Here is a 24,755-nt window from a genome sequence, read left to right as displayed (position 1 = left end):
AGCCAAAGAAACCCCTTTGCAGCTCCCAGGGGCTCCAAGGAAAGGAGGAGGGATGGTTTTTCTCTCTTTGCAGGTCATCTTTCCCCCAGCAGCTGGTGAGAAGCGCGGTCATGTTCCGCTTCGCTGCGCTCCTGACGCTCCTCAGGAACGCCGGGGTGTCCGGGATGGATCCCACTCCTCGTGTGGCACCAGGTCCCACCCCTCCGCCCTCTCCCTCCTCCCTCTGCTCATCCAACACCCCTGGGACAGCGGGAGGTGGTGGCTCCCTGCTGGAGAGAGGCACCTGCCCGGCTGTGGCTTCGATGCCGATGGGTTGGGATCGTTCTCTGGAGTAGCTGGAATTTCCACTAGTGTAACCTGTATTGCAGTGCCAGTCTATTTAATAATGCAGCTCTGGAATTCATATATACGTGTACGTGTGTCTGTGTGTAGGTTAATCAATAGCTAGAGGGAAGTTCTTTGCTTTACAAGGCCTTTGTTTCCTTCTCTGGGCTTTCTGTCATCCTCAGCTCCGACGTCTGCGCTCGGAAGATGTTCCAGTGACCTGGATGAGCAGGGACAGACACACATCAGCAACAGCCTTTGAGCAGGCCGTGTGATCCCAGAGCAGCTCAGCAGTGATCCCAGCCACAGGTACTGCAGTCCTGCAATTCAAATGGGGCCCGGAGGGGCTCTCACCCTCCAATGCAGTAATGGCACATCAATGGCACTTACAACGCTTCTTGTGGAACACTAGCGCTGTCTGAAAAGGGGCTCAGGCTGAAACAGGGACAAACCCCCCTCTCCACCTCTTCAGAGGGTGCTCTGACGGGGTGTTAGGTCCATGTCCTGCCCAGCATGCGTCGGATTCGGGCTGACTTTCTGCCTCTCAGGAGAGGAAGCATTCTGCTTCTGTCTCAACTCCAGAAAGCCAAAATTTCAGTTTCATGGGCATTGGACAGGTATGGTTCTCTCCTCCCTTCTGTCAGCCCCATTTAGGGGTGGGTTGCTCAAACTCCCTCCCATTTATATTCATTTTTCTGCTGCTGCCTTAGCCTTGGGTCTTCATTCACCAACCTACAGTAGGGGAAAATCCTGCTGCAGAAGAGGAGGGAAGGAATCCCTCTGAATCCCCAAGGAGCTGCAGACTCCCAGCAAATCAAATGTGGAGCTGTGAAATCCTCCCCAAACCAGGACAAAGTGTCCAGTCCCTCCCCTTGCTCCCCAAAAGAATCCCCAGATGTGCAGGGGGTGGCTGGAGGTGCTTTCCCTCCAGGTGTTCTCTTCCCTCAGTGCAACCCCAGCAAGGCTTATGCAGCCCCAATGTCATCACCCCGGGGGTGGAGGGAATATTTTCTAGCTGAATTAATCTTCTGCTGTGAAGAAACCATGGGTCAGAGCTTTTCTAGAACTTGCAGCCACGGCAGCAGGACGGTTTCACAACAGGGTTATTTGTCAGGGGAAACTGAGGCAAGAAGAAGGAGGCACGTGCCAGACTCCACCATGGTGTGAAACCTAGCCCGGGAGCAGGGACTGGAAAATCCCCCAGGGTTTGTTTGGCCAAAAGATGCTGTCTCAAAGGGACTGGGGGTGAAACCAAACCCAGGGAGTGCTGCTGTGCCCGGGGCAGCAGCGCTGCTCCGAGTGACCCTGGCTGCTGGGCACGGTGGGCACGGCTCTGAGCCAAGCCTATCCCTCTAAACTCCAGCCCAGCCGGGCCAGGAGGCAGCCAGCAGGGAGCAGCCAGGCAGTTTTGCTCCACACAGGCACTCCCAGCCCGTGCACAGGCATTCCTGCTCTTTGTCATGTTTACGCACATCCCGGAACATCCAGAATGATTTTAAAACATATTTCAACAGTTTCATTTTTTGCTAATCCCTTGCACCATTTTTTTTTCCTCCCCCCATGCTCCCAGGAGCACCAGATGGATTAGATATAAAAATCAAACAGTTTTATGGGCTCTGGAGAGACAAAACCTCTGGATTTCACAAGAGTGCATCCACTTTTAGAAAGCTGGCTGCCCTTTCCGATGCCATAAAGTGAAAATGTGGCTGTGAACCAGGAGTGTTGCGTAGGGTGTGAAGACAGGTCAGCCCCAGCCCAGCTGCACTTGCACAAGTGCTGTCCCCACGGTTCAGCTCCCCACACCGTGCTGGGATTTGCACAGCCTTTTGGAATGGCCAGAGCAGAGCAGGAAATCAGGAGGTTGTTTGGGGCAGGGAGTGCTGGAGGAGTCAGGAAAGGGGATTTTTCTCTCCCTACCTTCGTTTGTCCTAGTGACCAGCCTGAAGTTTTGTGCTTCTTGCTTGAATTCTTGTTTGCTGATCTTCTTGGTCTGGATCAGATGGAATATTCCTGCAGAGGGGGACACAGGGCATCAGATTCTGCAGTGCCCAACTCAAGGCTCACACAGGGCTGGATTCTCTGTCCCCTCCTGTCACTGTCAGGGTCCTGGTTTGGTGCAGGACCTGCTGCCAGAGCCTGGTGGGAGCTGGGAATGGATCCAGGCCTTGCCAAGGCCAGGAGACATCTCATTTAGGTTTCAGATTAGATATTAGGAGGAAATTCTTCCCTGTGAGGCCCTGGCACAGGTAGCCCAGAGAAGCTGTGGCTGCCCCACCCCTGGAATTGTTCAAGGCCAGGTTAAGCAGCCTGGGATAGTGGAAGGTGTCCTGTCCAGAGGTGTGGAACAGGGCAGGATTGAAGCTCCCTTCCAACCCAAAGAGAATCTTGCTAAGATTCTGTGGTTCTATGAAAGCAGTCACTGCTTGTTAAATCAGGATGTTTCACCATGGAGCAGGTGAAAGCAGTAGGATTTTGTTGCTCCAGAAAGCATCTTGCCCTGCAGGAGTTCCAATCTCCCCTGAAAGCATAAAAGAAATAAAGGTGAGAGCAAGAGGACGCTGGGGTCCCTGTCCCCTCTGCTCACTCTCAAACACCTATGTTCCCCCACTGCAGAGACCCCAGATGCTCAGATGATCTCCTTTCCTGGAAGCAGCCAGGAGCCAAAGTTTTATCTTTGTCAGCAGTGCTGAAATTGCTCCAGGACAGGAAAAAACACAAGTGACCTCAGCAGAGATTGATATTTCTGCCCCTGCCAGCACTGGCCCCTCAGCGGAGGTGCCTGACTCAGATGTTTGACCCCTGCAAACCAGAACCTGTGTTAGCAATGACAGTGCCCTTCCTGTGGGATTAGGGGTTATGATATTCCTGTTCTCCTGCAAGGCATGACAAACCAGGCAGGTATGCCTGGAATACCCTTCCCACCTCTCACTCAGGCTCCCGGAACATCCAGCCTCTTGCTGCCAGCAGATGTGAGAGGCAACGTGGTCCCCCTTATTTGGTTAAGAGACTTTCCCTGATTCCCAGCAGCAATTACACATAAAAAGGGTATGTAATGAAGGGGAACTGCCTCACAATCCATATAAATGAGATGTTATCAACTGTGGAAAATTAGTACAGGAAGTCAAAGGCAGAGAGAGAAATAGACGGATTTTTGGACTATTATTTAGTCCTTTCAGTGGGTTGGGTAAAGGAGTCCTACCAGTAACAAAAGAAGATACTGGATGGAGATAGTAAAACTGTTATTGACGCAAGAAAGGCACAAGTGTTCAATAAATTCTTCTGGGCTATAATTAGAAAGAAGCAGGAGGGTGTGCTTACAGTCCCCGGGGCTGATGAAGCACTTTCCAGCACATTAGTAACCAAGAGGATATTTTAAACAAGAGCTACAAGAGATAAACATCTTTTAATCACCCAACCTAGATAATGCTCCCCAAGAGCTCAGAGGGCTGGCTGAGACCCTTGGCCCCCCGGGAGGGTCATTCCCAACATGCCAGGAGCTGGGGAGGAAGGCAGGCCGTGCCCCAGCAGGAACCAGGATAGCACAAGTTAGGGACAGTCCACCGGTGGAGAGGCAGGATGGATGGAGCTGGCACAGGGCAGCGCCGTTTCCTGGCACACACATCCCAGCCAACAGGCAGGAGCATTCCTGGCAGCGCTTGGGATGGGATGGAGCGAGCTGCTGGGGCACCTTTCTCGGTGCTTTAAAGGGGATTTGTGAGAAACATGGACTTCTTTCTTAACAGAGCCCATAGCAAGAGGACAACAGGTCAAAAACATCAAAAATATCAGATTTTCAAAACTCCTGGTGATGTTGAGACGCTAAAAAGACGAGGAAGCCCACGCTGCAACTCTTCTGGAGGCCAGCTGTGCGCCACCAGCCAGCTGGGTAAAACTTTTGGCTGGAGTGGATGCCGGTTTCTCCTCCCAGCTCCTGCTCCGTGGAGGAAACCATCCCGGCCCAGAAATAGATGAGGCCACGTAGGTATCATGGGCCCATACAAAGGCAGAGGGACGAGGTCCAGGTGTGACTTGCAGGCTCTTTACTCCACACACGCTGCTCTGTTGGTAGAGTGATGGCCCATGCAGAGGTGGAATCCATATGTGAGTGAGCTCATGCTCTTTCCCAACAACAACACTCCACTCTGCCAAGCAAAAGAGCTGTGTTGGCCTCGGGGACAAGGGCCTCCCCTGTCCCTGGCTGGCAGGGCTGGGGAGCTCCATGCAGACGTGAAGCTGTTGGCCTCGGAAGGTGCCGAGAGGGTTTGTGTGCTGCCCCGTGCCAAGGAGCCAGGGGAGGAAGCGGCGGGGCCGGAGCTGTCCTCGGCCACAAGGTGCCATTGTGAGGGAGGCCCCGCTGAGGAGGGGCAGCACGGGCAGGGGGAGCACGGCAGGGCCACGATGGACACGGGGTGGCAACCAGGGCTCCATCCCTGAGGTTGATCTCTCAGGTGCTGCCCAGCCGTGCCCAGTCTCAGCAGCTGGCTGAGGTCTCCCTAGGGAGTGAGGTGAAACATGGACATAGCAGGAGACCAGGATGGCTGCACGAGTCCAGCAGACACAGGACAAGGGTCACTGCATCCATAGAAGAGGTACAACCAACCTGAAGCACTCAAGTTCTGTGGGGTAGAATGTGCCCAGTGGAAACTCAGGAATGGGGCACTGGGATGCTTCCCTGGGCCACAGGGAGACACAGCACAAATATCTACTGGACCAGGTGTCCCCAGACTCCTCCCATCCACAGGAGCAAAGCTGAAGGTGTGGGGAAAGAGCCAGAGATTGGAGCCATTTGACAGCGTGTTTGCTGTGCTCTGACCTCCGGAGCACACACCAACAGGAGCATCCAAACCCACCCATCTGGAAAGTGGGCTGGGGACAATTCATCCCCCTTGTGTGCTCCTTTGCAGCAAGCTGTAGGTGGACTGGGGTGTAAAAAAGAGCAAAAGCAAAACCAGAGAGTCACCAGAACAATTCCTTTGTTTGTTTTCCGTGTGCATTTGGCATGAGAGCAGGCAGGTTTGGAGGAGCAGCCCCCAGCCCTTGGTTGCCCACGTGCTGTGCCTCCAGAGGGTGTTGCAGCTCATGGTGAGGTTAGTGGGGCCAGAAGTGGTTTCCAGCCCCTGGTCTGCATGGAATGCAGGGAAAGAGTGTGAAATGGGGGAGTCAGAAAAGCCAGCCTGCTGTCAGCAGGTTTTGATTCACCACGCAAGGGGTGGAGCGCCTCGAGAAAAGCCAGAAAAATTGAACAAAGCTTGGAAAGCATCAGGTTTCCACACACACCTCCTGCTCTGCTGGCTGCTTTCACAACGGTGCTCACCTTTAATCAGCTTCCAGTTGTAGATTTCCACCTCTTCTGCCAGCTCCTTCTCGATGGCCATGGTCCTGAGGATCTCCTTGGAGGCCTCGGAGCGCGGCGGCACAAAGGTGTACACCAGGACACGGCTGGGGCCCTTGCCACTGCCACACCGGGGCGTGGCCATTTCATCCGTGGGTTTGACTCTGCTTTCTGAGCAAAAACAGGGACAGAGCTCATTAAAGAGGGGCAGGAAGGACCATCCTCGCAGCCAGGTCATGGAAAAGGCGTCTCGATGGCTTTGGTGCCACGGGGCACAGTCCCATGATCCGAGCCACAGCTCCAGGACCAGCAGCAAAGGAGAGGCTGATAAAGGAGCTGTGGACCTCCTCATCCTCATGTTTTTCATTCCCCCTGACCCCAGCAGCCTCTGTGCCAGCAGGGATGGGGAAGGGGGATTTTGTCCATCTGGATCCCCCATACTCCCTGCAGTGACCTTGCTGCCACCGTGGCCACAAAGCAGGGGCTGGATTCCCAACTCCCCATCTCGCTCCTGCTGGGGAGGAACACCAGGGGAGCAAAGGGATGATCCCACAGCAGGGGAGCCTGGGCTGCCTGGGCAGCTCAGCCCCACAGGTGGGCTCAGCACCAGCCCCAGCACCCTCCCCACAGGGGTGTCACCACAAGGACATGCACCCTGGGTCCTACGTGAATTTTTCAGCTTTCTTGGTAAAGAAGAGATGCTATTTTTCCCCTCTTTTTTTTTTTTTTTTTTTTTTTCATGTATCTGGAGTAATTAAGAATGCCCTGTGGTTTTGGAAGGAGATTTATTGCCTTTGGTTGTGGTCCTTGGAACGCAGAGGAGCCCAGCTCTGCTGAATTTAGCCTTGTTCTCCCAGTCAGTTTGGATGCTGAAGCTTTTCACACTACTCGAAAGAAAGTTTGGCTATAAATAGATGCCTGGGGTTTATTTTAGTAAGACAGTTATTTTAGGCCTGATTCTGCTCTCCCCCAGGCTTTCTGGGGTGGTCCTGAGCTCTCCTTCTCTGAGAGGGAATGGAAATCCCAGTTTAAAGGGAAGCGAGGCTTTTCAGCAGCCAGAGGACAGGAGCTCAGCTCTGCAGTTCATGGTGAGGCAGAGGAGGGTGGGCACAGCCCAGCACCCTCACCTGGCCCAGGGAAACCTCTGCCCCAGAGCCTTCACCTCCCCCTGCTCCAGGGCATTCCCAGAAGTGTGCAGTTGTTCAAGCTGGAAAAGCCCTTTGAGATCATGATTAAAGCCCCACCTTCACAGCAGGAAAGGAACCCCCGGAATTCAGCGGGAATTTAACAACCAAGGAGCTTCACACCCCCACGCATGGGGAGGAGGAGCGGGGACACGGAGGTGTGGGGAACACAGCTCTGCCCACAGCAGTGTTCCCCATCCACACAACACATGGCAGCAATTCCCGGGGTCGGGAATCGGCATTAGCATTCCTAAGTTACTGATACAAAGGAGGAAGGCAAGGACAGTCACAGAAAGCACCTGGAAAAAGAACCTGAGCAAAGCCTCCATGCAGTGAAGGAAAGGGCAAGGATGTAACTTGGCTGAGCAATGTGTGTGTGATCGCTGTCTGTGAGAACTGGAAAGCAGGAACACAATCATTCTGGCTGCATCAGGGTGTTTAATTGGAAATAAAATGAAGCCTGAGCAGCAGACAAGAGACCCGAGCAGGGAAAGTTGTCGGATTTAAACCAGAGAGACCCACTAGAGTGGGAATGCAAGACTGGAAGGGTTCTGCTCAGTCATCACATCCCATTCCCACCAGGCACCACATCATAAATCCTGCTCATAAACATATCAAAAACCTTATTAAAACAAGCTGAGCTTCTGCCCTTCACTCTCCTGAGGAGGCCATCCCAGAATCTCTCCACTGAGGGGCTGGAAAACCTTGAAAATCTCAGCTCAAACGACTTTGCAGCCATTCCAAAACATGTCAGTGCCCTTTGCTTGCTCTCCTGGGTGAGACCACTCCACAGAAGCCCCTGGGAGATGCGGATCAGAGGGGATCATGCAGAACTGCTGCCCCTCCAGCCAGGCTCAGAGACACTCAGGTACCTTTAGCCTTCCTGTGCAAGCAGTGGGTGGTCTCCTGATAAATTCCAGTACAGAGAGCTATCACCCACAAAACGTTCTCCAGTGGGAACAGGAGGAGCTGTCACACCCTGCCACATCTTTGCCAGGTCTGTGGCTTGAGGCAAAGAGCTTTCCAAAGACTAGGGAGCTGAGAGACCCAAAGCACACTGAACAGACAAGGAAAAGAGGTCTTCTCCACCATGGAATCGCAGAATCATTAAATTCAGAAAAGACTTTTGAGATCACCAAGTCAAACTGCTCCCTTAGCGCTGCCAAGGTACCACTGGCCCATGTCCCCAGGTGTCACAGAGCTTTTAAATCTCTCTGGGGATGGGGAGTCACCACTGCCCTGGGCATCTGTGCCAGGGCTGGACAACCTTTTGGGGAAGAAATTGTCTGTAACATTCAATCCAAACTTCCCCGGGCCCAGCCTGGGGCCATTCCCTCTCCTCCTGTCCCTGTTCCCTGGAGCACAGCCCGACCCCCCCTGGCTGTCCCCTCTTGTCAGGAGCTGTGCAGAGCCACAAAGTCCCTCCTGAGCCTCCTTTTCTCCAGGCTGAGCCCCTTCCCAGCTCCCTCAGTCCCTCCTGGGGCTCCAGACCCTTTCCGTGTCCCAGCCCCAGCCCAGTTCTACCTGGAGCACCCTAAAACCTGTGTGTTCAACCTCCCCTTCCAGAGATGGGGGGTTCCAATTCCCACAGACCCTGAGCACTACAGACAGCACTTCCCTCTCCTGGGAAGTGTCCTCGCTCCTCCCTTCACACCTGCACCTCAGCTGGCACAATTGAACCCTCTGGTTTTTGTGCCACCTGGGGGTTTGGAGAACAGGCTGTGTGTGCTCTCCCCTGAAAGCGCCTTCCACCCGGGAGGGATCTGCCTCAAGTGTCTTTCTCCAGACCTCATCCTTCCAACAGATGGAACCTTGTGGGGGTCTTGGGGATCTTCCTTACCTTGGCAAAGTCCTCCAAGACTAGCCAACCCTTCCAACCCTGCTGAACCTGTCTGGTGTGAATTCTAGCCACCAGCAATCTGAATCCCTACAGGTCTGTCAGCCTGAGGCTTTAAACCAAGGTTGGGGAAGGAATTGGGAGGCAGCTGCAGGAGCAGGCAGGATCTACCTACCTGGACATACTTTACAGCACTTCCCATCTACTTTCTCTGGATATTCACACGGGTACTCCTTCGGGCAGGTGACCTTCTGGCAGTCCTGGACGCCGTCCCTGCAGGTGCAGAGGATGCAGGGCAGGAGGCCGTAGAGCCGGAAGACGGGGTGCCACACTTCCCCGTGGGAGTAGGTCTTCCCATTGTAAACACAAGCTGCAGGAGAGACAGAAGAGAGCTGCCTGTGGAAATAAATCCTCAACTTGGTCAGCCCAAGGCTCAGTGGCGGCACGGCCTTCCAGCAGCTGGGACATGGCTGGTGCTGCTGTGTGGAGGAGCCAAGCCCTCTGGCAGCAGCGGGCACGGGACACCACGGAAAGCAGGATGGGACCAGCAGGTGCCCCAGGGACCCAGCAGGTGCCCCCCGGCAGGTGCCATGGGACAGAGGGAGCAGGAGATGGCTCTGCTGGGTGTGCCCATCCTGGTGGGACAGGGGCAGTGAGCCGGAGCTCACCTGGCTCCCAGCCTCGGGAAGGGCAGGGTCCCTGCGAGGCTGTGGCAGGAATGAAGCACAGTGAAGAGTGCCACCTGCTGACTCCTCCACGGAAATTTCTGGAGGTCCCAGAATTTCCTCCAGGCCTTCATCTCCAAGGCCTGGAAAGAGCCCTTCCGAAGGCACAATGGTGGGAGAGTGGCCAAGAGGAGAAAGGAGCTGTTATTCCCCACTTCGGATCAAGAGGCTTGCTCCTCATCTCACTTTCCTACTTTATCCTCCAGGAGGAACACCTGGGGCAGCTCTGGGTCAGACCAGCCCTTGCACAAGGAGAAATATCCTGTCTTTCTGTGCCACTGTCCTGGAAGGTCCATGTGGAGTCTTCCAGCTGAGCTCCCTCCTTCCCAAATCCCAGATCTCCAAAACATTCCAAGGACCAGTCTTCTTCCAACCCATTTTGGAGAGTGGTAGGTTGGTGCAGTCAGGAGACTGTGGGCACGAAGACTGAGACACCTGCTTGAGGCTGGCTCTGGAGGAGTGGGAAGAAGGACTTGCTGGTGGAAACCTGCCGCTGAATCAGACTCCCTGAAGAATTCCAGGCTCTGGAGAAGCCACTTTAAGTCACTGCCTGGCCCCTCCATCCCTTACCTTTCTTGTGCTTCTCTTTCAAGACGATCTTCACAGTGGTGCCACCTGTTCCCTTGGGTTTGAAGTTTCTGGGAATTAACTCCAGGGAAGAACTGAGAACTGTGGACACGGTTGGCTTCCTCCCCACCACCTCTCCCAAGCACTGGTCTTGTGAGTGTCTCTGTGAGCAGCCAGAGAAAAGAGGGGATTCAGACTCCGGCAGTTGAGTTGTTCTCATTCCAAAGCATGCTGGAAAAAGCTGTGCAGTGTCCTGCACACCTTCCCTCAGGAGTGGAAGGGGCAGAGACCACAGGGGAAAGCAATGGCCCACAGGCCATATAAATCACAGAAATATTAAGGCTGGAAAATTCCTCTGAGATCATGGAGCCCGACCATTCCCTCAGCACTGCCAAGGCCACCACTGAGCCATGTCCCCGAGTGCCACATCCACACAGCTTTAAATCCCTCAGGGGATGGGGATGCCAGGCAGCTGTGCCAGGGCTGGACAACGGAAAGAAACTTCCCTAATATTCCCCCTGAGCCTGCCCTGGCCCAGCCTGAGGCCGTTCCCTCTCCTCCTGTCCCTGTTCCCTGGAGCACAGCCCGACCCCCCGGCTGTCCCCTCCTGGCAGGAGCTGTGCAGAGCCACAAGGTCCCCCCTGAGCCTCCTTTTCTCCAGGCTGAGCCCCTTCCCAGCTCCCTCAGCCCCTCCTGGGGCTCCAGCCCCTTTCCCATCTTGCTGCTGCCACCACCCAAGGGAGGCTGAGCAGTTGGTGCCAGTGTCCCACTCTGGTGACCTCCTCAGGTGGGTCACCCTCACTGGGGCAGTGCCTTTCCCTGCCCAAGCTCAACCCAGTGCCCTCGGAGAAGTGTGTGAGGTCCTGCATCCCTAAAACACACAGGGAAATGGGCTGGTCTTTCCCAGGTGGGGAAATGAGGGCTGGCATCTGTGTGGCTCAGAGAGGATCAGAAAGGTGAGGATGGGCCATGTGCTGCCCTCTCACCTGGCAGGCACCAGGGCAGTCAGAGTGGGGCTGCCAGCCAGCAGGACTGAGACGCCAGGAACATCCCAGGAACATCCCAGGAACATCCCAGGCTTCCAAGAGCAGAGTGCTGGGACAAGACACGCAGCACAAAGGGTCCCCTTGTGTCTGTTTTGGAGGTTTTATAGGTGGTGGAGCAGTATGGAAAAGGGCAGAGCCAGGAGCTAAGTGACCTAATCCCACAGACCTGGCATGGGCAGCCCAGCTCCGAAATGTGGCCATGAAGGAACCCTCGGAGCCAAGGAGTCACTTTTTCCCTGCTGGGGCTGCTGATACAAACAGCCTGGGGAAGGCAGAGTGGTGGCCACCCAGCACTGCCCTCCTGGTGGGACACCTGGATGCCAAGGGGAGAGGAGACACCTTTTCCTGAAGGAAAAACCCTCCCAAGAGAGGTTTGGGCACCTGGCTCTATGGGCAAGGGTCAGGCCTGGCTGCTGGTCACCTCTGGAGCTGCTCTGACAATGTCCTTGGGCTGCTTAACCTGCCAGACACTGGCCCACGAGGAGAAGCGTCCCAGATTTCCAGTTCCTTCGGGTCTTTTGCTCTTCCAAAGAAGCCATAGAGTCATAGAATTGGAATCATTTAGGTTGGGAGAATTCTCTAAGGTCATTGAGTGCAAGCCTTCACTTGGCTCTGCCAGGTCCACCACCAAGCCATGTCCCCAAGGAGCTGCCCAGGGAGAGCAGAGGAGTCTCCCTCGTGGCCTGAGCTCTCACCTAGGCTGACATCTCCCAGCTAGAATCTATTCCATGGCACGTTCAAATCAGGTGCCCATGGTTCTGCTGTGCAAGGATCTGGGTGTCCTCCTAGAGCTGCTGGGGGTGATCTCAGTGTGCAGGGGCATTCTGTGAGCTGGTCAGGGGGCTGTGCTAGAGGCAAGAGGCGGAGTTTTAAAATGCAAAAGTCACGTACAACACCTCTGTTTAACTGCAGGGGCTCCTCTTCCGTGGACTTCTCCAAGGAACCATCTGCAAGGGAAAAACATTGTCCTGGAAGATGCTGTGGGGCTGAAAGCAGCTCTCCCCCACATGCCTGTGAGCCTGGAGAGACAGGAGCTTTGCACACGCAATTAATTTTATCCAAGGAAAACCCAAGCCCTCAGCTTGTGCTTCCTGGTGCAACCAAGAGATAACAAGCAGCCTGATTTACAGCCCAGGCCTCCAAAATCCTGCAAAGTGGCTTGAGGTGGCTCCTGTTGCCAGGTGGCAGCCAGTGGAGTGTCCCAGCCCTCATTCCCAGCCCCATTACCTTTGCAGACCTGGCAGCAGGAATCTGGCACGCTGAAGGGAGAGGAGCAGAGCAGCTCGGGGCAGGTCACCAAGCCACAGTAAATCTGGCCTTCCTGGAGGGCAGGAGGGAAAAAACACATTGTCAGCATTATAAAAAGCTGTATGTCCCCCACAAAGGTCCCTTCTGACCCAAACCATCCCAGGATTTTATGAGTCCATGACCAAAAGCCCCCTGGTAGTCCATCTTGCAATGCCACCAGTCATCCAGCACCTGCTGGCAGCTGGAGTCTGTCCCTGCTGCACTGTCTGTCTGTCCTGCAGGGCTGTGTCCTGTCCTGGCACGGCTGCTCCGTGGACAGCACACTGCTCTTCCCCAAAAAGGGCAGGCAGTGCCTCCCTCCCAGGCACCATTAGTGCTGCCAGACCTTTCACAGCCGCCTCACACCTCTCAGCCCTGCAGAACAGCCCCCAGGAGGATTTTCCCTGGCATCTGCCAGGAAAAGCACCCGGAGGAGATGGGTGGAAGTGGGAAGCATGACTCTGAGCCCAGGTTCAGGTCCACACTGAAGCTCTGCCCTCCCTCTCCCTTGGTTAATTCCACAACACCAGAGCCAAACACAGAGGTGCAGGGATAGACCTAAGTGGATCGTTTGGAAAATCTCATTGCTGCAGGTGATTCAAGCTGAAAACCACGGGTCGAGGCCAGCCTTGGCCTTGTGCATCCCAGTGCCACCTCAGTCAGTGGATTTGCACCAGTTTGTGGCAGGAATAAGTTTTGCTGCTTTGCCAAAGGGTAAAGAGGATGTCCAGCAGCCAGACCTCGACAGCAAGGTCGCCTTCTCCATGCAGCAATTTTCTCTGAGGTATCCACAAGCTCCCAGTCAAGCAAGACCAAGAGGTCAGCCAAGGATATCCGTAGGAAACCAAACCACAGCTGCCTCTTTCACATCAGGAAGCCAAACTGCTGTGTGAGGAACACGAAGAGGATGAGGGCAGTTTGGTGGGTGACAGGATCTGGCAGGTCCCATGTACCAAACCCTGCTCTGCACCCAGGGAATGCACAGCTGCCTGTCCCTTCCTTCTGCTCCTGCCCAGCAGCTCGCAGCAGTGACCTGCCCCAGGCAGGGAAGAGCCAGGGCCCTGAAAAGCAGGATTTATCCCAGAGGCTCTGGTCTCGGGGCAGTTTTCAGAGAGGGTTAGCCCAGCTGTTCACGCAGCTGTTGTAGCAGCTGACAACATCAGACACAGCCCGGCGAGATCCCCCCAGTGAAGGCTCCACAGCCAGCCCTTTATTTTCCCCTTTGTATCCGAGGCATTACCCTGGCAAATACACAGAGCCCGAGTGACAGCCGAGAGGGACGAGAGCCTGCGGGCTCCTGGGGACAGTGGCACCTGCAGCTGGATTGGAGGGCTCCTTCCCACCACCAGTTGGGGTCCCTGGCAGAGGAACCAGCCTCCTCAAAGACTGCGTCATTCCCACACGTCAGTCATTCCTCTTGCCACCCAGCTCTGAGCTGAGCAGAGGCTCAGAACAGTTATTCCAGCACCACAGATAGCTGCTGGGCAGGTGTCCAGCACCACCTGATGTGTGATGACAGAGGGAGGTGCTTTTGGGGCTCTTTTGCCCCTTCTTTATCTCCTGGCCCGATTCCTGCCCCCCTTTGCTGCAGGAGAACACAGGGGGCTGTAGTCGAGCAGTGAGGAGGGCTGGTCCAGGCTGTGAGCAGTGATGGGAGGGCTGGTCCAGCCCTGCCAGGCTGTGAGCAGTGATGGGAGGGCTGGTCCAGCCCTGCGGGGCTGTGAGCAGTGATGGGAGGGCTGGTCCAGCCCTGCCAGGCTGTGAGCAGTGATGGGAGGGGTGGTCCAGCCCGGCCCTGCGGGGCTGTGAGCAGTGATGGGAGGGCTGGTCCAGCCCTGCGGGGCTGTGAGCAGTGATGGGAGGGCTGGTCCAGCCCGGCCCTGCGGGGCTGTGAGCAGTGATGGGAGGGCCGGTCCGGCCCGGCCCGGCGCGGTGCTTACGGAGCAGCTGCACTGCACACACTGGTTGGGCTGGCGGCCCGGGAAGAGCTCGCTGCCGCTGAACATCTCTCCCTGCTGGAACGTGGTCCCGTTGTACCGGCACGACCTGGCGGGGGCTCGGAGCCCGGACGGGGAAGGGGGCTCTGCAAAAGGGGAGAGAAAGGAGGGGGTCAGAGCCAGCCCACCCCAAGGGACCCTTCGCGCCCCACCGGCCCTCCGAAGTGCCGGGAGCTGCGTGGCTCTCAGCAGTGAGGGCTCCAAAAGCTTTTGGAGGATGGGGCTGCCCTGACTGCCCTGAGCTCAGCACACAGGGAAAAAACAGAGGGAAAGCCTGGAAGCCTGACCTCACTAATTTCCTAACAAAATTCTTGGGTTTTTCCCTCCCCTGGCTGTAACGATCGCCAGATTCAGATGGAGTCAGGTAAAAAAGGCTTGTCTCATGGGTAATTAGCAAAAAATGAAAATTAATGAGGTTTTCCCCTATCTTTTTTTCCTAATTTCTCAAATCACTGATGATTTCCGACTAGCTCTGCCAGCACTCCAGTAGGGAAAGTTTTGGGACTAAATCTTGAGGTAATCTGTGGGGGTGAAAATGAACATATTGAGGTAAAATGAGCAATCAGTAGTGGTAAGGTAGAAAAAGTTTTGGGGCTAAAACTTGAGATAGTCTCCAGTGCAGAGAAAGAAGTCGTTAAAAAACTATAATTTTTTTTCCTAAAATTTTTTTTTTTTTTTTTTTTTTTTTAAATCCAAGACACTTAGCTGGCAAATGATCAGAGCAAATTGCCAGCTTCTGTTTTGCCCCAGAAGTGTGAACTGACATTTTGCCCCTACAAAGCTCTTGGGATGGCGGGGGAGAATGTGGTCTGGCAGAGAGCCCTTTTCCGTCAAAATGAGATTTTTGGAGGGAAAAAGCAGCCGGAGCTCGGTGAGCGGGGCCAGACCCAGCATCGCTGCCCTGCCGCAGGTGGCAGCAGTGGAGGCACCTTGGCCACCCGGTCCCCCCGGCCCCGAGGAGTGTGCACCCACCGGGACACCGCGGGCAGCACTGCTGGGGCTCGGTGACGGGGCTGGCGCACGGCAGGGCCGGGCACTGGATCCGGGAGCACCTGATGTTGGTGTTCTGCGGAGAGAGAGGGAACACTCAGCTCACGGTTCAGCCCTGCAGGAGGAGGAACACGCCATCACAACAAACCGTGCAGGCTGTAGCTCACCAGGGATGGCTCCAGCCCTGGCTGCAGCCCAGCCTGTCTCTCATCAGCAAAGGGCACCCATCTGTCACCCCAGAGCAGCCCTCAGCCACCTCCACCCACAGCCAGCAGGGCTACAGGGGCAGAACCTGGAATCACAGAGTGATTCAGCTGTGAAGGAACCTTTAAGGTCTTGTTCCACCTCCTGCTATGGCCAGGGACACCTTCCACTACCCCAGTGCTCTCTTCAGTATCCCAGTGTTCTCTTCACTGTCCCAGTGTTCTCTTCACTATCCCAGTGTTCTCTTCACTATCCCGATGTTCTCTTCACTGTCCCAGCCTTCTCTTCACTATCCCAGTGTTCTCTTCACTATCCCAGCCTTCTCTTCACTGTCCCAGTGTTCTGGCCTCGAACACTGCCAGGGATCCAGGGGCAGCCACAGCTGCTCTGGGCACCCTGTGCCAGGGCCTGCCCACCCTCACAGGGAAGGATTTCTTGTGAGCATATTAATCTAAATCTCCTCTCTTCTGGTTTAGAACCCTTCCCTTGTCCCATCATTATCTGCCTGCATGGGAGGCAGACAGTGATACGGCTCCTCTGCTCAGATGAGACAGAGAGACCCATCTGCTTCAAAGCTGCTGAGCGAAGCCCCAGTGCAGCAGCAGCAGCAGCAGCAGAATTAGCAGCATTAGCATTAACAATAGTATTAGCATTAGCAGCAGAATTAGCAGCATTAGCAGCAACATTATTATTATTATTACTAGTAGTAGTAGTAGTAGCAGCAGCAGCAGCAGCATGAGCAGCAGCTTTAGCAGGATTAGCAGCAGCATTAGCAGCAGCATTATAAGCAGCAGCATTAGCATTAGCGTTAGCATTAACAGCATTATCGTTATCATTAGCAGCAGGAGCAGGTCCCTGGCAGCCCAGCCGGCCGGACGTGCCTCGGAGCAGCTGCAGCGGATGCAGTACATCAGCCCCTGGGGCTCCAGGTACGGGTGCCAGCTCTCCCCCGGGCTGTACTTCTTGCCGTTGAAGTCGCAGAACGCCTCCGGCCCTGCAAGTCAACCAGGAGAAGCCAGGTGAGAAAAGGGGCTGGTTCCTGGGAGAGCTCTCTGTGAGAGAGCAAGGACAGCCTTCTTCTTGTTCCCCACATCCCACCCACCAAACTCAGATTTTGTTCCCCCCAGTTTTACTTCTTTTTGCATGCATTTTTTACACTGGGACCCCGCTGACCCAAGTGGCAACGCCTCTGAGCAAACTGGACTCCCTTTGCAAGAAAGGAACAGAATGGGTGGTTTGAGGCAGAAAATAGAGTTTTCACTCTGAAACAGAAATGCTCACTGGAAGATGGAGAGGAGATTTCAGGATGGAGTTTCCCCCAGTGAGATCAGGATGGTTGGGAGTGGTGACAGAGAGGGAAGACTCTGAATTTAGGGGACATTTTCACTGTTACCCAAAGAAAAAAAAACAAAAAGAAGAAAGAGGGGGGGGGAACCAAACAAAAAAAAAATTATGGGTGAAAACACATTCTGGGGAAAAACCTTTTTCTCCCCCTCAGAGTTTCAGCTCATCTCTTGAGGATCCCTGGACAAGCAGGACTGTTGTTTGTGCCATCCCACCGGGTCCCAGCCCTTTGGCTTCCCCTGGCTTGATGCAACCCTGGTGACTGCAGAGAGCCCCAAACCCTGCAGGATCCTGGACCCTACAGCAGCCTGGGTGCTGCTGCCACTGTCCCCTGGCGTGTGCCGAGCCCAGGGCAGGCAGAGGGTCACCCCAGACCCAAGGCCTTTGTGAGCACACCCCTGTCTGAGGGTGACTCTGCTTTACGTGCTCCCAGCCCCGCTGACAGCTGGAGGGGATTTTAAAGGTTATGTCATTGAGGGAATTCGAGGTAGTTTGGGCGATTGCTCGGAGGCAGTGGAGACATTTACAGTTCCTAGAGCATTTATGGGTCTTTTAAAACCTTGCAGCACCCTGGGGAGGCAGGAGAGGGGGAGGGCTGTTTTCCAAGGCACGATGCCCACCTCGCAGGGCACGGACCCAGGTGAGCCAGCGGGTGCTGACCCTGCCAGGCTGTTGGGAGGGCTCCTTAATGAATAGCAGAGGGTGCCCAGAATTATCTCAGTGGTGTTCACCACCCCCAGAGCCATCCCACGCTCCACTCCATCCCCTGGGACACAGCAGTGGGCCCAGCTGGTGCTGTCCCACCTTGCCAAAGTTGGAGATGCCACCTGCTTAATGAATTTCTCCAATCAACCAGAAAAAAATCACCCAAATTTGCTGGGGTGGGCTGCAGTTCCTCCTCAGGTGGTGCCCTACCACAGCCAGACCCTTTGGCCAGCAGAAAAGGCAGCCCTGTGCGTCCACAAAGGTCTTCATAGGTCTCTTCCAACTCAAGCCAGCAGGTTAGAGCCTCTCTTGGATGTCTTTAGGCACTTGGTTCCCCAAGCTGCACCTTCACAAGTGGTGACCAGAAGCTGTCCAGAGTGCCTGGCCCAGGCACAGCAGATGTGGGGGTTTGCAGTGGCTTTGGGGGTTACCAGAGGGACTGGCAGAGGTGTTTTCCTTCCTTTTCCCTGAAAAGGCCTTCACATTGTCCCCGTAGCCCTTGAGAGTCAGCAGCTGCCTGCTCCTGGCCACGCAGGTCACAGCAAACCACACAGAACTGGTGAGCACGTGGCTTGAATACGAGGAAACCCAGAGTGGGGAGGAAAAAACCTCCACTAAACTAAAAAAAGAAAAACAAACAAAAAAAACCCCCAAAATGACAAAACCTAAACAAAAAACAAATCATAGTTTTGCAAAAGGGTGAGAGAATGACTTCATCTCTCCCTGCTTGCAGCATCCCCATGAATTATGCTGAGGGTGAAGAAATCGAGTTGCCTTGGTGTGACGCTCAGCTCCCGGCTCCCATGCCAGTTGGCTGCTTCCTTCAAACATTTAATCACAAGTGGAGCCCTGGTTTGGGTCCAGCCCTCGAAAGCAGCCTGATTCATGTCTGCAAAGGGCCTGCTGGTAAAATTAAAGCTGACTGGCGGTGCTGGGCAGCAGCAGACACTTGTTGGCACCTCAGCAGTGCTGTGTTTCTGGCAAGAGGTGCCAGCGTGCTTGGGCAAGAGCAAGATGGGGATGGATGGATGGATGGATGGATGGATGGATGGATGAGATGGGGATGGATGGATGGATGGATGGATGGATGGATGGATGGATGGATGGATGATGGATGGATGAGGCTTAAAAGCTAGAGGCTCTGGACCATTTTTTCCCATGCCAGGCTAATAATTTCACGTTCAGAGGTCAAACTTTGAACATCATCCATCATCACGTGGATGGAGTGAAAAGCCATTTGTGGCAGTGAATGTCTCCCGTGCTGATCAGCAAGGTGATCTCACTTATGGCACCTTCGGCAGCGGCACGCTCAGAAAAGTGATGTGGGTTTGCTTCTCACTGGACCCAGAGCAGGTCAGGAAGCTGTGGGGTGGCCCCTTGTTGGTGGCTGGTGGCTGAAGCTGTTGAGGTGCATCCTAAGGAGCCATTCCCTCCTCGTGGTGTGAGAGGTGCAGCCAGGGGGGGTTTCTCCACGCCATTCAGTTTGTCACCGTGGGCTGGTGTCTCTGAAGCACCTTGTGAAGATGCTGCTCAGAGCTTCGGCACAGCCTCTGGTGAGGTTTCAAATTCCTGGAAGCTGGCAAGCTTCCACAATACCTGTCCTAAATCTTTAATGTCCTTTCCCACCCAAGCCACGTGGGGTTCTGTGATTCTGTCTCTGGGAGCTCTGAGCAGTTTGATGGCTCAACAAGAGCTTGTGGGGTCTTGCTCATCTCCCTCACTGCTCTTCTCCCATTCCATCCCGCGGCTGAGGGGGGAAGGGTGGTCCTGCAGCCCCAGATGGCACCTTTGGAGCAGTCTCTGGAGCAGGGTGTGTCTGAGCTGGGCTCTCAGCTCCCACAGCTTTCCTGGAGGTCTCACACCTGCCAGCCAGTGCCTTGCTGGGCATGAGGGAGGCAGCTCATGCAAACCAGTTTTCAAGAGCAGCCATAAATAAAGTGCAAAGAGCACTGTCTGGTACACAGAGTCCAGGCGCTCCTGTGACAGCCTTGTATTTATGAAGGGCTTAAAATGCATCTTAGCTGAGAAGGGACTGGCTAAAACACACAGGGCCCTTGACATGTGGCATCCTAAAGACTCTGCTCACATCCAGATCAATTCCTGCACACTCGTCCCGCTCAGCTCTGGGCTGGAAATATCTTCTTGGCACTTTGGGAGCCTGGAGAACTCTGTAGCTCTGAAAATGCAGCCTCAGGAAGCATCTCTGAGCTCTCCAGAGTGGAGAAGCCAGGCAGACAGGGTCCTGCTTCCCCCCACTCCTTCCCAAGGGAACCCCTGTTCCTTCCCTCTCTTACCTGTATCAGGGTGTGCAGCCCTCGCCTCTCCCTTGCCATGGGTAGCACTCACTTTCCATCACGGTGCTTCCCATCCTGGAGCACCCTTCATCCCTGCTGGATCCAAACTTGTAGGGCAGAGGGATCCCAGGAACCCCCTTTTCTCCAGCAACCATGATAAAAAGAAATGAAGCAGCAGCTTCCAAGCTCCTGGGGAGAACCTCTGCCCCATGCTCTCCAAAATGCTCCTGTTTAAATGCCTCCAGCAAAACATCCTTGCATTCAACCACTGCCCCTGAATTTCTCAGAGTGCAGCACATTGGTCCCAGCAACCTGTGCCTCTGATATTTCTTTTCAGCTGGAGTGCAAATCCCCTAAAATAGTCTGTTTCTGTGGGCAAATTCTTCTTTTCTGACTTGCCTTCAAGCCCGAGCATTTCTGCTTCTCACCTATTTTTAGCCACGACACTGTAGGTCCCTTGGCTGATGAGCCTGCTCGTAACTAATTTATTCCTGTCTTCACTCTCCCTGAGCACCAGCCCTGAGACAAGCGTGGGCCTGCAGAGGTAGAGGATGGACAGAAGTCCACAATTTGATGATGACTCTGCCACCCGAACCAGCCTGCCCCTGACCTGGGGGCAGGTGCTGGCCGAGCCCTCCACACGGTGTGCCAAGCCCTGTGGCAAAGCTGAAGTGTTCCAGAGCTGGGCAGTGGCCGTGGGGCTCCCTGCCCCAGCCCTGCTTCCATCCCACAGCCACCAGCTCTCCATCAGCATTTCAGTCTGCAAACAGCCCCCGACCTTCCCCCGGAGCAGACAAGCCCTTCCTGCCCGCCCCCAGCACAGTTAATGCCCAGCTTACGGGCTGTTGCAGCCTGCAAAGAGCAAACTCCTCATCCCACAGCTGTTCCACCTTCCTCCCGGCCGCTCCCGTCCCAGCCCTGCCACGCAGCCCGGCAGGGGCCGGGAGCCGGACCCAGATGCTGCGGGCTGCGCTTGGCAGCTCTGCGTGAGCCCAGGGAAGGGACAGGAGCTGAATTCTCCCGGAGTTTGCTCTCCAGGGCTCTGCACAGCCCCATCCATGCCCCGCCTCTCCCCCCAGCACACCCCACCGGCGGGATGATGATCCCGAGCTCGTGTTTTGGGCCCGCGCTCCAGGAGGATGGTTACGGGAGTGCCTAATGCACTGCTGGCAGCAGGCACGCTGTAAATCACCCTGACAAAGCCACCGGCAGGCTCCGCTGGGATTCCAGGAGGCTGAAGCGAAGAGTAAATGCAGGGACACAACAGGTCCCGCTCCAGTTTGCCCGCAGCTCTGGTGGCTCCGCGGTGTTGCCCGGCACACACTGGGAGGGTCCCAGTGCTTGCCCAAGCCAAGCCCACCTCCCGGCCCCAATTAACACATCCAGCGCCCTCCAAGCTCCTGAGCAGCTCTGGCCAAGTCCTTCAAGCCTTTCCGTGGCAGTGCCAAACCTCCCTTCCTTATGCCAGCCCTCCTCTGCCTCAGCCAGCCCGCTGGGAGCCTAAGTGGGAGAGACCGAGGGACGGACACGGAGAGGGACAAGGGATGGACACGGAGATGGACAAGGGATGGACATGGAGAGGGACAAGGGATGGACACGGAGAGGGACAAGGGATGGACACGGAGATGGACAAGGGATGGACACGGAGAGGGACAAGGGATGGACACGGAGGAAAGCCCCCGGCTCTGTCTGGGGCGGGGGAGGCGTTGTCCCTGTGCCGTCGCCCCTCGGAGGGGAGATGCACTCGCGCAGGGTGGGATCTGTAAGTCAGCCTCCTGCTCTGTGGCATTTCTAGCCCATGCAGGGGGGTCCCGGGCCTTCCTCCCGCCCCTGCCAGCCCCCGGAGCCCCCAGCCCCCTCAGCGGCTCGCAGAGCAGAGCCCGGTGCTCTGCAGCCCCGCAGAGCCGGCGGGACAGCAGCGGGCCCGGGGGGACACAGCCACGAGTGTCCCCAGCAGTGCAGGACAGCACAGCCGGCATGTCCCGGGACATCCCCGCCGCGGGGACCCGGCCCCTGCCGTGGTCAGAAACCTCCCCGTGCCCGCAGCCGCGCTCGCCAAGCACCCCGCAAACTCCCGGGGACCCCGGCGCCGGGGAAACTGAGGCACGGAGGGAAGAGCGCAGCCGGGACAAGAGCGGGTGAGACTTACGAGCCCGGGCTCGGCTCTCGGAGGCGAAGAGGAGCAGGAGGCACCGGAGGAGGAAGGCGAGGGGACCCGCCCCGGGAAGCATCGCAGCCCGTGCTGGTGCCCTGGGGCTTCGCTCCCGGTGCCGGCGGCGCGCTGCCCGGTGTCCCGGGGATGTCTCGGGGTCTGCGCTGAGGGCTTCGCTCCCGCTGCCGGTGCCCGGCGGTGCCGCGGTCTCGATTCCGGGGTCGAGTGCCTCGGAGCACCGTGCGGTGCCCGGGGCTGCCGGAGCCCGGGGGGTGTCGGTGCCCGGGGCTGTCGGTGCCCGGGGGGTGTCGGTGCCCGGAGGTGCCGGTGCCGGGTGCCGTCGCCCCGGGCTGTCGGTGCTGGCAGCGCTCCGGTGCCGGTGTCAGGGCTGTCGGTGGCCGGCGGTGCCGGTGTCCGGGGCTGCGGGTGCCTGGCGGTGCCCGGAGGTCGCGGTGCCGGTGCCGGCGGTGCCGGTGCCCGGAGCTGTGGGTGCCTGGCGGTGCCTGGGGCTATCGGTGCCGGTGCCGGCGGTGCCGGTGTCAGGGCTGTCGGTGCCTTGCGGTGCCCGGGGGTGCCGGTGCCGGTGCCCGGCGGGGCTCGTCTCGCTCCGATCAAAGGCGCCTCCTTTAGGGAGAGTCGAGGAGTTGTTTGTTGGTATTAAAGGCGGAGATCGAAGGGAGGGGGATCCGCAGGGTGGGTAATTTATAAATTATTTTATTATTGTTATATTCCCACTTTTTTGGGGGGTGTTTTAGGAAATTCCTCGGCGGCGGGAGGGAGGAGGAGGGCGGGCGGGAGGTGGTGCGGGAGCCGCAGGGTTAACCCCTGCAGCCCTGCAGCCCGGCCGGGGCTCTCCGGGCCGCACCTCGCCCTGGGGCTGCGAGCCAAGAGGTGGCAGGGATGGGAACATCACCGCCCCTTCTCCCTGTCCAACGGCACCGGGACACCCGGCTCTCCCCACCGGCTGCTTGGCAATCCCTCCTCTCCATAAAGCCCTTTAAATGCCCAGTGTAGCCCCTGCTTCAGGAACCCTCATTATGGAGTGAATTTCGGCAGCTTCCCTAGACCAGATTTTGTGTGGCTTTTCACCCATTCTCCTGTTCCACCCTCACAACTCAGGGGTGCTCAGAGCAAGGCGCTTCATTAGCACACGAATCCAGGATTTAATGCAGCAATAAACACCTCCATGTTCCACCACTGGGAAGGCTGGGATGGAGCTCCCAGACCCCGCAGGGTTCCTGGGCTTCTTCTCTGCAAACACAAGGTCTCTCTCTGTTATCTCCTTCAGCTTTCTCACACCGCTGCCCAGGAAGGAGCTGCCATCACCTGTGATCCCTCTGGTGACAGGAGATCTCCATCAGCCAAGCTGTTCATTTTGTCCTTTAATTCAAGCTCAGAATTGGGCTTTCCAGGCTGTGAGATCTTAGTGCCTGCTGCCATCCCACACTGAGAGTGGCACCAAGACACTGGCCTGCCACAGTGTCCCCAAACCCCTTATCCTGGTCACACCAACCACAAGGCCCATTTCTTGCAGACATGAAAGAAATCAAGAGCAGTTTCTGCAGAAAAAAAAAACCTCTTCTATCCATGCATCATATATTCTGGGAAGAAAGGGGGAAGCACTGAATCCCAGCGGGGAAAAGCAGGGGAATCTTCACCCCACCTTGACTGTCCCCCCCAGGAATGCCTGTGACCCTCCGAGAGCACAGCCCAGTGTGCAGAGCAGAGGGCAGGGCTGAGACATCTGCAGGGATGGCCACAATCTGTTCTTTACCAGCTCCAACAACAATTTTACCACTCGGTGCCCTCCCCTGGGAATGACGAGTGGGATTCTGCTGAAGGAATCCCCAGGAACTCTGGGGATACAGGAGCCCAGAATCCAGGGACACTCTGCTCATCATCTGGCACTGACCACCACAGAGAGCACAAGCTGTGCTGCCACATTCCAGGGCCAGCCATAAGTGGGAATTCTTCTCATAAGGAAGATTTTCTTCCCTAGGCTGCACACTGCGCCTTTCCTTGGAAGTTTGCAGCCCTGCGTCCCTGGCATTTGATCCAGCGTGGGCCAGGAGAAAGGCACATGAGAGGGATGTCAGCTGCAGGCAGCGGGGCTGGGAACCTGCAGGACTGTGGTCTGAAGGGATTGGGCTGCAGGAGTGAGTCCTGTCCGGGAACGGAGGAGCCGCTGAGCTCCTGGGAGTGAGGGGCCCGGAATTCACCCTGGGTTCCAGGTGCCCCAGGGTGCCAGCACAGGGACAGGCACTGCTCCTGCTGCCCCCAGAGCTGGGACAGGCCGGGATGCTGGCCAGGCAGCTGCTAACCACGCTGTTATCCAGGATGGATCATCCTTCACCCTGCAGGGAACCCCACAGAGCCCGCTCACAGCCCGTGGCCAGCCCGCCCTGCTCACCCTCGGGCTGGCACCAACCTCCTCTCATCATCATCAGGGAAAACACCTCCCAGGACTTCACTCTGCTGCTCTTTTGAACCACGGGCTGTGGCATGAGAGGCACCCTGAGCAAAACCGTGACAGCCACGTGGGAACCGCGGCCAGCAGGAGGGCAGGTGGGGCTGCCTAAAGCACAGGAGGGATTCCTGCTCTAATTCCATAGTCTCCCTCTGCTGTTCTTTATGACTAGTGACCATGTCCTTCACCTCTGGCCTGCATTTGAGGAGGAGTCACTGCACCCCACATCAGGCTGCCAGAAGTCCAAGCTATGTCAGCTGGGCACCAAATGGAATGATTTTCTGCCATATTCCACAGAGT

The 24,755-nt window shown here is 56.2% G+C and overlaps 1 protein-coding gene across 1 annotated transcript; it reads right to left on the bottom strand.

Annotated features, from left to right (window-relative positions):
* Positions 1 to 464: 464 nt before the first annotated feature.
* Positions 465 to 23,886, bottom strand: CHRDL2 (chordin like 2). The gene is made up of 13 exons (XM_041460395.1): positions 23,784 to 23,886; positions 22,397 to 22,612; positions 21,986 to 22,276; positions 16,375 to 16,487; positions 15,272 to 15,365; positions 14,243 to 14,385; positions 12,243 to 12,336; positions 11,907 to 11,962; positions 9,973 to 10,132; positions 8,853 to 9,047; positions 5,639 to 5,827; positions 2,242 to 2,334; positions 465 to 544 (listed from the first exon to the last, which is right to left on the bottom strand). Exons 1-13 carry the CDS (start codon positions 23,884 to 23,886, stop codon positions 465 to 467), a joined length of 1,827 nt encoding a protein of 608 aa, XP_041316329.1.
* Positions 23,887 to 24,755: the final 869 nt, after the last annotated feature.

This window comes from Pyrgilauda ruficollis, unplaced genomic scaffold (assembly GCF_017590135.1).
Source record: "Pyrgilauda ruficollis isolate IOZ18807 unplaced genomic scaffold, ASM1759013v1 scaffold143, whole genome shotgun sequence".
NCBI lineage: Eukaryota > Metazoa > Chordata > Aves > Passeriformes > Passeridae > Pyrgilauda > Pyrgilauda ruficollis.
This window is presented reverse-complemented; position numbering and strand designations above follow the sequence as displayed.